The sequence below is a fragment of the Oncorhynchus masou genome, chromosome 20 (assembly GCF_036934945.1).
Source record: "Oncorhynchus masou masou isolate Uvic2021 chromosome 20, UVic_Omas_1.1, whole genome shotgun sequence".
NCBI lineage: Eukaryota > Metazoa > Chordata > Actinopteri > Salmoniformes > Salmonidae > Oncorhynchus > Oncorhynchus masou.
This window is the reverse complement of record NC_088231.1, coordinates 6,155,839-6,169,748: the sequence shown is the minus strand read 5'-3', so window position 1 is coordinate 6,169,748 and position 13,910 is coordinate 6,155,839. Positions and strand designations below refer to the sequence as shown.

At 40.1% G+C, this 13,910-nt stretch overlaps 1 protein-coding gene across 1 annotated transcript in view; it reads right to left on the bottom strand.

The window, feature by feature from the left end:
• LOC135506765 (interferon-induced very large GTPase 1-like) overlaps window positions 1–10,522 on the bottom strand; it is a 30,067-nt gene extending 19,545 nt beyond the window's left edge. The window contains exons 1-6 of the mRNA XM_064926132.1: window positions 10,449–10,522; window positions 8,210–8,369; window positions 4,580–4,702; window positions 4,377–4,490; window positions 3,202–3,508; window positions 2,902–2,944 (exon numbers count right to left, since the gene is read on the bottom strand). Coding sequence (XP_064782204.1) covers window positions 2,902–2,944; window positions 3,202–3,508; window positions 4,377–4,490; window positions 4,580–4,702; window positions 8,210–8,319 — 697 coding nt within the window. The 5' untranslated portion in view covers window positions 8,320–8,369; window positions 10,449–10,522. The remainder of the gene's footprint in view (window positions 1–2,901; window positions 2,945–3,201; window positions 3,509–4,376; window positions 4,491–4,579; window positions 4,703–8,209; window positions 8,370–10,448) is intronic.
• Window positions 10,523–13,910: the final 3,388 nt, after the last annotated feature.

Below are 13,910 nucleotides of genomic sequence, written 5' to 3'. Positions count from 1 at the left end.
CAAAGCAAAAAACGGGTAGTGTGGAGTGGATGCACAGATCTTAGACCTACAATATGAGAAGGAAACTATAGTCCACAAACATTTAAGTGACACTCACTTATCCAACGCGTTTTTCCTGCAATTGTATTGCGAAATAGCTTTTAGCAGCTGCCTGCTGTTCACTGACAGTCACAACTGAACAATCAGCGGTTTGATATTTGCCATGGGGGCTGCTCAATTGTGATTCCCAACTGTAGGCATACGCACTAGTAATGTGACAAAACACAATCTACAGCATTTAAAAAAATAAGCTATTGATACTCTTTTGTTAAATTATGCTTTCTGGAGTAGTATTTTATATTATTTAATTTACATCTGTAGAAACAGGAGTAGTTATATAATTTGGCAAATGTAACCTATTTCATTTATCCGCAGCACTTCGCGTACCTCTTCCTGTGGCGCTGTTTTCTTCCATGCTCTGGCCTCTCCCCAAGGCCAAATAAATTCATCTTATTATTAATTCAATGGTCAGTAACCCCATATGAGGTTATTGTGTAGGTAGGCCTACTGTTACAATGATATTTAAAATCCACAAGTAGCCTATCCTACAATTACAACATAATACATTCAGTAAGTAAACAAAGCCAATTGTGGTTACAGCTATATTGTTTTTGAAACAATGTAGGTCTTATGACCGCTTTAACCAATAAGAAAATATGTCAAATTACTTGTATAGCCTATGAGAAAAGTGTAAACAATGTGTAGGCTAAGTGACTAAAAAGCATCAGAAAGTATTGGAAAGTTGTAGATGTGCATTGCTTTCAATTGCTAGACTAATGATCATGAGCACTAACCTCAATTTAGTTAACGTTTCCCAGCTTAAACTAAGATTCAGTGAAAACAAAAATCTGACATTGATTGATGTATCAATATGAGTTTACATGCTTTTCTCAAAGCGGCGCAATGACGCTGTCCCAATCAAAATGGTGCGGGAATTATCAGTTTACCACACATGGCAATTACTTTACATTTATTATAACCAGTGGGTTATTGCACTTTTTTTAGGTAAACTCACGGAGCAGTTTTTTGTTGTTGTTATTATTTCATCGTTTCTGAATTAATGTTGGTATCAACATGTAGCCTTTTGTTAAAATCATTTTAAAATATACATTCAATGCATCGTCCAAATTGCATGATTGCCTATGCCAACGCATACTGTAAGTGGATAAAGGAACATTTTCTATTTTTAAAATCGTAAAACACTACCGTATTATAAATTAGGCCATCATCAATGTCAATCCTGAATCATAATTCTTCACGTTTTACAGGTGTCAAGTCCATGCTGCATGCATGCCCCAACCAATTGATCCCAGTTTCACGGGAATATGTATTTCAGCAGAACTACACACCTGATTATAACGGTTGGATGAATTTTTGAGTTTCACATAACCACCGCTCTATGAACTAAGCAGGATATTCAGTTGACTACCATTTGTTTTAACACGATCGCAGCAGCTGAAAAGATTTGGGGCTGACCCAAAATAATTTGGGGCCGAAGCCCCGAAAGCCATGACATGGTGACGTCCTTGGAATATAAGCACATTCTCACGTCAAGCTGTGTTTAATAAATACCAACGTTTGTGTGAAAACTGGTGCACAAATTTTGGGGTATATTTTGTATATACGCATGGTTTAAAAAGTGTACAAAACATTAGAAACACTTGTTCTTTCCATGACTTAGACTGACCAGGTAAATACAGGTGAAAGCTATAATCCCTTAATGTCATTTGTTAAATCCCCTTCAATCAGTGTAGATGAAGGGGAGGAGACAGGTTAAAGAATACTTTTTTTTATTCTTGAGACAATTGAGAAATGGATTGTGTGTGTGCAATTCAGAGGGTGAATGGGCAAGACAAAAAATGTATGGCCTTTGAACAGGGTATGGTAGTAGGTGCCAGGTGCACTGGTTTGAGTGTGTGAAGAACTGCAACACTGCTGGGTTTTTCACACTCAACCGTTTCCCTTGTGTAGCAAGAATGGTCTATCAGCCAAAGGACATCCAGCCAACTTGACACAACTGTGAGAAGCATTGGTGTCAACATGGGCCAGCATCCCTGTGGAACGCTTTCGACACCTTGTAGAGTCCATGCCCTGACAAACTGAGGCTGTTCTGAAAAAAGGGTGCAGAACTCAATATTAGGAAGGTGTTCATAATGTTTTCTACACTCAGTGTAAATGAGACCTCAGCTGTTCGCAATTATTCGTTTTTGTAGCTTCTTTAAATAAATCACAGATCTCAACACACTTTAAACATACCTTTATAACTTTGGTTGATCATTTACTATATCTAATAGTGTTGCCTCTGTCCCTCTTTGCCCCAACCTGGGCTCAAACCAGGGACACTATGAAGACATCAATAACTGCTTCCCACAAAGAATCGTTACCTATCAATCCACAAAAGCTGCAGCCCTTCCAGAGCAAGGTAAACCACTACTTCAAGGTCTCAGAGCGAGTGACGTCACCAATTGAAAATGCTACTACTGCAGCTAGCACCGCTAACTAGTTAGCCATTTTACACCGGTTGCATATATAACATTGTCCTTGTGCTCAAACAGTAAAATTAAGATGTTTAGAGGCGCAATCTGTTATGGAAGTTGTTTGCTTCTTTATCAGAGAATAAAAGATCAACACCAAACCTGATACTTTGGTCATATTTAAGCCAATCGAAACAAAATGCAGAGGCAACCTACACACTGACAGGTTTGGGAGGACTGAAAGGAAGAATGTGCAACTGTCAACCAAAGGAAGAAGAACAGGTGCAGTCATTGAAATCAAACAAAACATTTTTTCTTTGTTTTGTTTCGACCCATTAACACAGGGGGGAAAGCATACAAAGTGTGCCTTGAATGTTTGAACACCTACCTTCAACTAAAGCCGGTCTTTGGTGTTGCTCTTCATCCTGAGACTTTTATATTAAAAAAATATAAAAAAGAACCATTTTTTTTGTGGATCATGAAAAGGAGCATTAAGTTGTATTTTAGGGATGATATTTAGGAAATTATTGACATAATGTAAAAAATATATATTAACTTGTTTTCAGAGCAACAAACACTTTTGTATATTGGGACAGAAACACTTGATATTCATTGGACGTGAGTGACAACAGAAGAAAGTATGCATACTGTATCTCATTAAATTGGGTAAAAAAATCATTGACCATACCTGTCTTCCAGCTTGTTTAATGTCATCAGCCAAATCATGTCCTTTGTGGTTATTGAATGCACACTCAAAGCAGATAAGCCTCTGGTCGGTCCTGCAGAACACCTCTCGGAGTCTGTGGTGCTCCTGGCAAAGTCTCTCGTCTAGGTCTCCAGTCACCTCAACTAGAGTGTGTTTCTCTAGATTCGCTTCTGTGTAATGCTTCTTAACATGGGTCTCACAGAAGGAAGCAGTACAGGTCAGACAGGTCTTCACAGCTTTGAGATCACAGAAGTTACAGGCCTCACCGCTCTCTTCTGGCGTGGTGATGCTAAGTGGAAGACCGCACAACACATATACAGTGGGGCAAAAAAGTATTTAGTCAACCACCAATTGTTCTCCCACTTAAAAAGATGAGGCCTGTAATTTTCATCATAGGTACACTTCAACTATGACTGACAAAATTAGAAAAAAAATGCAGAAAATCACATTGTAGGATTTTTTATGAATTTATGAATACTGTATAAGCTATCTAAAAAAATACATTAGAGCAGCCTGCAATTTTTGCATTTCTATTATCAGTCCTAAAAATGATCCTCATTCAACAAGTACAGAAATACAACGAGTAGCTATGGTTTCCATCACAACATAATATGCCCTCTCAGACACTCAGTGTGTCATTCTTAAAATTGCTGTCAAGTGTATTGCAATATTCTGACACATGAACTGTTATTTAGATTTACTACAGGCCTCCCCTTCGAAAAATAGGGCGAACCATTGTCTGGTCACTCTTCATTGATAGACAACTTGGAGTTGATATTGAGGTGAGCCAACGCCTTAAAATTGGAGTGAAGCCTGATAGTGGAAATGCACCGCAGCAGGACTACCTCACGTGCAAAGTTGAAAATAAGGTAAACTCTTCCTTTAATAAGGTGCTTCACTTCCCAATAATATCTTCTAAGTTTAACATTTGGCTTGGCTTTCTCTACTCAATTCTCATATTAATAATAATGAATAATAATAAACATTCACAACAATATGAGGTAGAAATTGTTTCCATACAGAGGAACTATACTCTGCTACTTTCAACTGCTGTTAGACCATACATAATCAAATATACCATAGAAGCAACCACTATACATGAATTAATGTTGACATCCAATTGAATGAAATGCCATAAATAAAATGTGTAATCTTACTCTTTTATTTGGGTTAAGTCTTCCCCCTTGAAAAAAAGAGGGGTGGTCATTGACTCATCACTCTTTATGGACTGATAACTGAAGGTTGGTGACACTGGTCTCTCCTGATGGACCCTGCAGTAAGACAGTCCCACAATTCAATCAAACACTAGAAATATAAATGTAATCACTGTATGTGTTGAACTGTAGGCTAGTTGGTTTACCCTTTATCCCTGATTTGATCTCCATCATCACTTAGACATATGCTTGAATTCTCTGACTGTTCACTCTGGTCATTCATAGAAATATGACTAGCTGCAAGCGGCTGTGGACCTTTCAAATGATCCCTGTGAACATGGAAAGATGCTTAATGTAACAGAAAAGACAACTTCCCAGTCACAAAGCAGCATTACCCATCACTCCACAACAGCCATGGCTTTAACAGAGCAAGGAAAACTACAGTGGTGAAAAATATTGAATGTTTCTTATATTACCATGTATACCATGGGACCCATAATTTTAAAAAACATAGACAAAGGTTTTTTCATCAGAGACAAAGAAGTAATGAAAAGATCATGACAAAATATTGAGAAGAGCGGGAAAAAAAGAGACAAAGTAGTGTTCTTATGTTATAACAATGCTGCATAACACTACATAAAAGCATTCATGAAAGAGCATAGTTTAGAGCAGGGGTTCTTAAACATTTTCAGCTTGTGACTCAAATGGGAAATTTACCGGTCCTGGGGCCTCCCCCTGGGTGCACGTTTTAGTTTTTGCCCTAGCACTACACAGCTGATTCAAATAATCAACGCTTGATGAGTTGGTTATTTGAGTCAACTAGGAAAAATTGCTAGGGGATAAAAAACAAAAAGGTGCACACAGGGGGAGGGGGCCCAGGACCGAGTTTGGGAAACCCTGCTCTTAACAACCTTATGGTCTGCGCATGTGTTACTTTACACAACAAGAAAAAACATGAAGCAACTGCTGCTCCTCTGCTGTTTGCTCCCCCTTCCTTCCCGTTAATTCTAACCTCCAAGGCAATTTGAATGAACAATCGAAAAACATTAGGAGGACATTGTCATATGTTGTAGCCCAAACATCTGTCTGATGTAACTACACTGCTCAAAAAATAAAGGGAACACTTAAAACAACACAATGTAACTCCAAGTCAATCACACTTCTGTGAAATCAAACTGTCCACTTAGGAAGCAACACTGATTGACAATAAATTTCACATGCTGTTGTGCAAATGGAATAGACAACAGGTGGAAATTATAGGCAATTAGCAAGACACCTCCAATAAAGGAGTGGTTCTGCAGGTGGTGACCACAGACCACTTCTCAGTCCTATGCTTCCTGGCTGATGTTTTGGTCACTTTTGAATGCTGGCGGTGCTTTCACTCTAGTGATAGCATGAGACGGAGTCTACAACCCACACAAGTGGCTCAGGTAGTGCAGCTCATCCAGGATGGCACATCAACGCGAGCTGTGGCAAGGTTTGCTGTGTCTGACAGTGTAGTGTCCAGAGCATGGAGGCGCTACCAGGAGACAGGCCAGTACATCAGGAGACGTGGAGGAGGCTGTAGGAGGGCAATAACCCAGCAGCAGGACCGCTACCTCCGTCTTTGTGCAAGGAGGAGCACTGCCAGAGCCCAGCAAAATGACCTCCAGCAGGCGACAAATGTGCATGTGTCTGCTCAAACGGTCAGAAACAGACTCCATGAGGGTGGTATGAGGGCCCGATGTCCACAGGTGGGGGTTGTGCTTACAGCCCAACACCGTGCAGGACGTTTGGCATTTGCCAGAGAACACCAAGATTGGCAAATTCGCCACTGGCGCCCTGTGCTCTTCACCGATGAAAGCAGGTTCACACTGAGCACGTGACAGACGTGACAGAGTCTGGAGACGCGGTGGAGAACGTTCTGCTGCCTGCAACATCCTCCAGCATGACCGGTTTGGGTCAGTCATGGTGTGGGGTGGCATTTCTTTGGGGGGGGGGCACAGCCCTCCATGTGCTCGCCAGAGGTAGCCTGACTGCCATTAGGTACCGAGATGAGATCCTCAGACCCCTTGTGAGACCATATGCTGGTGCGGTTGGCCCTGGGTTCCTCCTAATGCCAGACAATGCTAGACCTCATGTGGCTGGAGTGTGTCAGCATGTTATGGACTGGCCCGCCCGTTCCCCAGACCTGAATCCAATTGGGCACATCTGGGACATAATGTCTCGCTCCATCCACCAATGCCACGTTGCACCACAGACTGTCCAGGAGTTGGCGGATGCTTTAGTCCAGGTCTGGGAGGAGATCCCTCAGGAGACCATCCGCCACCTCATCAGGTGCATGCCCAGGTGTTGTAGGGAGGTCATACATGCACGTGGAGGCCACACACACTACTGAGCCTCATTTGGACTTGTTTTAAGGACATTGGACGTTGGATCAGCCTGTAGTGTGTTTTTCCACTTTAATTTTGAGTGTGACTCCAAATTCAGACTTCCATGGGTTGATAAATTTGATTTCCATTGATAATTTGTGTGATTGTTGTCAGCACATTCAACTATGTAAAGAAAAAAGTATTTAATAAGAATATTTCATTCATTCAGATCTAGGATGTGTTATTTTAGTGTTCCCTTTATTTTTTTGAGCAGTGTATAAGGATATTGCAGTATTACAAACACAAGCAGTCTTAAGTAGCGATTTAATGTTCCCTTTTCGGGTTACATGCAGGTATGAAAATCTCCCCCATAGGGTAAGATATGGAAGATTACATAATCGCAAACATAAAGCAAATAAAATAACATTTATTTATAAAGCCCTTTTTACATCAGCTGATATCTCAAAGTGCTGTACAGAAACCCAGCCTAAAACCACAAACAGCAAACAATGCAGGTGGCTAGGAAAAACTCCATACAAAGGCCAGAACCTAGGAAGAAACCTAGAGAGGAAACAGGCTTTGAGGGGTGGCCAGTCCTCATCTGGCTGTGCCGAGTGGAGATTATAACAGGACATGGCCAAGATGTTTAAATGTTCATAGATGACCAGCAGGGTGAAATAATAATGACAGTGGTTGTCGAGGGTGCAACAGGTCAGCACCTCAGGAGTAAATGTCAGTTGGCATTTCATAGCCGATCATTCAAAGTATCTCTACCGCTACTGCTGCTTTTTTCAGTCAATTTCGAGGCTACAACATCCATTGGTGTGGAGCTAGACTACTAACAGCATAAAACCAACAAATATGTACATAATTATGTCTTAAAATAAATTCCACATAGGATACCTGTATTGGCCTACATGCATTGGCCTACAGGCTCTTGGATTTCACACCATGAGTTCTAAATGCATGCAGGAAATGTCAAAAGCACACTTGCAATAAATATAAACTATTTATTGGAATGTTCATTCAAATCACATATGACTTTTATTTAAGTTGTTCAGAAATGCGAGGCAGAGATCGACTGTACAAAATGTAGTTAAAACCGGGGTTATAAAAAAGGTGAGTGGTCTAAAGTCACAAACCTGATGGAAGGGGGAGAGAGCAGCACAAGGAAGCAACAGCTGTGTAAGGTTTTTCCGAAAGTTTTTTAGCGTGAAAAGTTACACATGGGCAGAACGTTAAAAGGTTGTTTAGTGCACGGGAAAGGTGTCCTGGGGGAATGAAAATGAACACAACCTATCCATAGGTGACAGGGTATTCTAGGCACTGGAAATCTTGATTCTGTGAACTTGATTCTCTGATCTTTTGAGTCTAAATCAGAATCATGGATTGTGAAATGGGGGATTACTGAATCAAGATAATTTAAATACAGATTTTTAAAAAACAGGGAAAAACTGGGGATTTGACACACAGACAGATAATCACCTCTTAAAATCAGGCTCCATGGTCACATCAAGACCCTTGTTTAGACACCCATCCGTTTGTCTTTCCTTAGGGATGGCACCACATCTAGCACCATGTTGTGGATAGCTCATTTTAACTGAGTAGCGCCTTTAAAATCCTAACAAGGACTAGTCACATCAATCTGTAAAATGTAAATAAAATAAATATTAATAAATATTTACTTTTTACAAACAAAACACATAGATATACATAGGTAAAACCATGATACAAATAAAAAAATCAAGGTATTTGGCCAGGTTGCTGCCTGGGCACAGACGTCAATTCAATGTGTAGGCCTATTCCACGTTGGTTCACGTAATTTCATTAAAATTACCTGGAAACAACGTTGATTCAACCAGCGTGTGCCCAGTGGGCTCTCCCTCCTGTTTCATTACAATCATTTGAACGCAAGTTTAGGCTTGTCTACTTGTAAGGGTGTCATAGTCATGTGATTTTATTCAATTACATTCACAATGTGATATACAGATGTACTGCAGAAATGCAGATGAGCTTCGTGATTTAGATGAATTCATTAAAAAAACACTAACACACAGATATATTAACAGTTTTGCACTTTTCATTTCACCTGCTTTTGGCCAGCTAATAACCTAACCACTGATCAAGCAACATATGGACTAAAGGTCCAAATCCTGTTGCTGCAGGTGTAACAGGGTTGGTTATGTTTCCACTTGCCTCTAAAGAAAGGTGTATTTAATGTTCAAGCATTCTTATTGGTTGGTTCAATTCCGATGACAATAAGTGTTGTTATTGGCCCTGCTTGCAGATAGGGGGAGATTGCGAACGTCAGGTCTCCACCGAATGATAATGTGATTTTACCATCGACAGCCATCAACATCAATAAGCCCTGCACAACAAACGTGCTGTTTCCTATTTAACAACAGATAATAAATAATGGTCAACTGGGACCACTGGCTGGGGTGATTTATTTGAGCAAAACACAACACAAGGAGAGTACGATTAACATCTGTTACACAGGATTATCTTGCTGTGAGAATATAGGTCAAATTGAGATCCTATAGGCCTATTTCCCACTGTCACTACACACAGGCTATATACTGTATTCCTACTGCCAGCGGGCAAGTGGAGTTTGCCGCTCAAGACGTGATTTACAACTCCGGCGGGGAGCTCCCATTCTCAGAAATGCACATTACTTACAGTAGATGGCGCCACCTCTTAAACCCTCACATAAGAAGCCGGAAAACCCAATGCCATCAACAAGAAGTTAGTAACCAGCCTCCCTCGAACGTGGTAATACTTTGTAATTAACTAGGCAAGTCAGTTAAGAACAAATTCTTATTTACAATGACGGCCTACCAAAAGGCCTCCCGCGGGGACGGGGGCCTGGGATTAAACAAATACAATATATGACAAAATCACACACATCACAACAAACAATAACCAATGGAATCACTCTCTATGATTAAAAATCCAGGCCAGCGAATTGGTGCTCCATCTAACGTTATCTTTTGACTGAGTTTGACACACTTTCGGTTTTTCAAAATGTTCGGTGGGGATAACGTTAAATACAAACAATTAAACTGTTCTTTCCAAAAGTCTACCGTCGCTATTTTTCTATAGCTATTTGGCCGTCATTGTAAATACGACTTTGTTCTTAATTGACTTGCCTAGTTAAATAAAGGTTCAATTAAAATAAATCAAAACCCCCACCCATGGATTGACCATGCGCCAAGATGCACGTTTTTCTCCAGAATGTCCTCTGTGAAATAATTTAAGATGTCACCTTCCACGTTTTTTATTATTACCATAGAACGCATAATAGCCCCTCGTTGATGATCCCTTACTGTGAACCTTTACTCGAACTATTTCCCGGGCCTCCAACAGTAGCCTGAAATCCAGACCTGTTTTAGCCAAACATTCCAATTCTTGTGCTTGTACTCAAAGCTAAATAACCTACATTTTGAACTTTAGATGAAAAGTAGAGACTTCTGATTTATATAAACATTTAAATTATGTCGATTATGTCATGTAAGCTAAGTAGGATACATATTTGTTTTAAACCATTTTTGTGAGCTTCCTTGTGGACAATCCGCCATTCGAGATGAGTTGGCTATTTGATAGTTGAAATTACCTGGGGAATTGCATTGACACTATGAGTCCTGAAGTTCTGCTTCGTCGAATAAAAATGTCCTCCCAATCATTAAAAATCTTAACTTAAAATGTATTTTAAAAAACAACTTACCATTTTCCTGCTGCAGTTTGAGTAGAATATTATTACACGGTAAAAAAAAGGGGGGGGGAGTGGACAGATTTACTTTCAATTTCATATATGACACCGTGTCAGACAGGGTTGCCAGGTCGAGCGAAAAATATTGCCCAATTACCCCTAGAAAGGCCTGAAACTAGACAAAACAAATGTCACAGCAAGAGGAGTTCCCACATTTATACAATATACCCATTTTCCATAACGTTATCAAGCCAATTAGGAAGGAACATCGACGTATTGTAACGACGTTAAAGCCGAATTTAGTTTTCTAAATAATAATTATTGCGAACTTTGACTACATAATAAAATCATTTGATTTATTAAACTCTCCATATCGTTTTCTATCAATGGATGTCGATTTAACTTGTTTGACTGCTATGATTAAGCAATAAAGCACGACCGGGTATGGTAAACCAATATACCACAGCTAAGGGATGTTCTTATTATGCGTGACGCAACGTGGAGTGCATGGACACAGCCTTTAGTCATGGTATATTGGCCATATACCACAAACCAGATTTTAAAACTACAAACAGTTATAAATGGCCAATTTGCGAGATTGACTTCTCATTTCAACATGTGTAGGCACCAGACTAAAATCTGGGTTTATGATTGTAATTCAACTGTGCCATGCTTTGTTTAGCTAGACAGTGCCATGCCTTGTTTAGCTAGATGCAGGTAGCCTATAGCCCCTGATAGGCCTACAACTTATTTCAGATAGTCTATAGTCGCCTAGGCAAGATGTAGGCACAACATAAACTGAACAATTTAGCAGCTTGCTTAGTTCAAATTAACAGAAATGTATTCAAATAAACAGCTAGCAATTTCGAGGTAAGAAGTGCTTGTGTTTCCCAATAGTCTGCTGGAATAAGCTACTGAGGATGAGGTGGGTAATTACAATCACCAAATTAAATATTAATAACATGTATATGAACCGAATATGCTTGTTAACAACACCCGGTGTTTATTAATATTATTTATAGATTATTTTTTTTTACCTGTAGCTGTCACGGCCGTTGAATGAAGAGGACCAAGGTGCAGCGTGGTGAGCATACATATTATTTGTATTTGAAAAGACTCCGAACAAAACAAACCATGAAGCTAAAGACTTTGTGCCATAAACAAAGTCAACTTCCCACAAAGACAGTGGGACAAAGGACTACCTAAGTATGGTTCTCAATCAGAGACAACAATAGACAACTGTCCCTGATTGAGAACCCTACCCGGACAAACATAGAAATACAAATAATGGAACATAGAATAGCCACCCCAAATCACACCCTGACCAAACCAGATAGAGACATAAAACGGATCTCTAAGGTCAGGGCGTGACAGTAGCCTAATCTGACTGACTACTGTCAATCTAATGCGTTCTAACAACTGATCGACAATTGCGATAGAGCTTTGATAACTTCCAATTTAATTAACTAAACAAGGCCATTAATAATTGCATAATAACACAAGGCTGCAAAAACAATACAAGTTATATGCTATTTATTCAATTGTATAGTTTGCTAGCTCTGCGTAGGCTACACAAGTGGCAGCAATTGATTTGCAATAACTACAGTACATTCGGAAAGTATTCAGACCCCCTGACTTTTTCCACATTTTGTTACATTACAACCTTATTCTAAATGGGATAATATTGTTTTTCCCCCCTCATCAATATACACACAATACCCCATAAAGATAAAGCAAAAAACAGGTTTTTAGACCAAAATAAAAACTGAAATATGACATTTACATAAGTATTGACTCTTTAGTCAGTACTTTGATGAATAACCTTTGGCAGCAATTACAGCCTTGAGTCTTCTTGAGTATGATGCTACAAGCTTGGCACACCTGTATTTGGGGAGTTTCTCCTATTCTTCTCTGCAGATCCTCTCAAGCTCTGTCAAGTTGGATGGGGAGCCCATCCCTTTACAGCTATTTTCAGGTCTTTCCAGAGATGTTCGATCAGGGTCAAGTCCGGGCTCTGGGTGGGCCACTGAAATTTAGAGAATTTGGCAGTATGTCCAACCTGCTTCACAACTGCAGATCACATGTTTGGCGTCGTGTGGGTGAGCGGTTTGCTGATGTCAAAGTTGTGAATAGAGTGCCCCATGGTGGTGGTGGAGTTATAGTATGGGCAAGCATAAGCTACTGACAACGAACACAATTACATTTTATTGATGGCAATTTAAATGTGCAGAGATACTCTGACGAGATCCTGAGGCCCATTGTCATGCCATTCATCCACCGCCATCACCTCATGTTTCAGCAAGGATAATGCACTGCCCCATGTTGCAAGGAAAGGTACACAATTCCTTGAAAGTGAAAATGTCCCAGTTCTTCCATGGCCAGCATACTCATCAGACATGTCACCCATTGAGCATGTTTGGGATGCTCTGGGTCGACATGTACGACAACGTGTTCGAGTTCCCGCCAAAATATCCAGCAACTTCGCACAGCCACTGAAGAGGAGTGGGACAACATTCTACAGGCCACAATCAAAAGCCTGATCAACTCTATGCAAAGGACATGTTTTTATCTACACGAGGCAAATGGTGGTCACACCAGATACTGACTGGTTTTCTGATCAATGCCCCTACTTTTTTGTTTTAAGGTATCTGTGATCAACATATGCATATCTGTATTCTCAGTCATGTGAAATCCATAGATTAGGGCGTAATTCATTTATTTCAATTGACTAATTTCCTTATATGAACTGTAACTCATTCAAATCTTTGAAATTGTTGTATGTTACGTTTATGGTTTTGTTCAGTATAACTGGCTTGTGCCTTCTGTGCCCTGACAAGACTGGTGTGTTAACCTCTGAGCTAAAGCCTAGGCATTCTTCAGATCTCAGGCAAGTTTACTCATCACATAAGCATGGTTTACAGAATCATATACTCTGGTGCAACATACTTGTTCATGGTCTCTGACACTACTGAATCCCGAACACCTACGTTATATCTAGTCTATTTTAAAATAGTTTTCCTTTTATCACTTGGGCCAGGTGTGGATCAACGGTTTCAACGTGGGCTGCTACTGGCCCGCTCGCAGCCCACAGATAAGCCTGTATGTGACCGCTATTATCCTGAGCACCGCTATTATCCCAACAATGTGAACATCCTGGAGCTGGGGGGGACGCATGAACCCCCGGGCGCTGTACTGTGGATTTCGCCAACACCCAAGGTCTTGAACGCCACGGTTAAGTCTGACTACAAACACCAGAGGGCGATGTTGCATAACCACTGATCAAAAGTGCAAACACTTACTGTATGTATCTAGAAATGTTTATTTTGCACTGACCTTTATTAAATCAAAAAGTAATGTTTGTCATTTAATCACAGGTGGCTGTACCTCTCATATTACCTCTATTTGACAATTCAGTGTCTTCACTCTACATGACTTTGTTTACATGAGCATCTGTATTCAAAGGAAATTAAGTTTGGG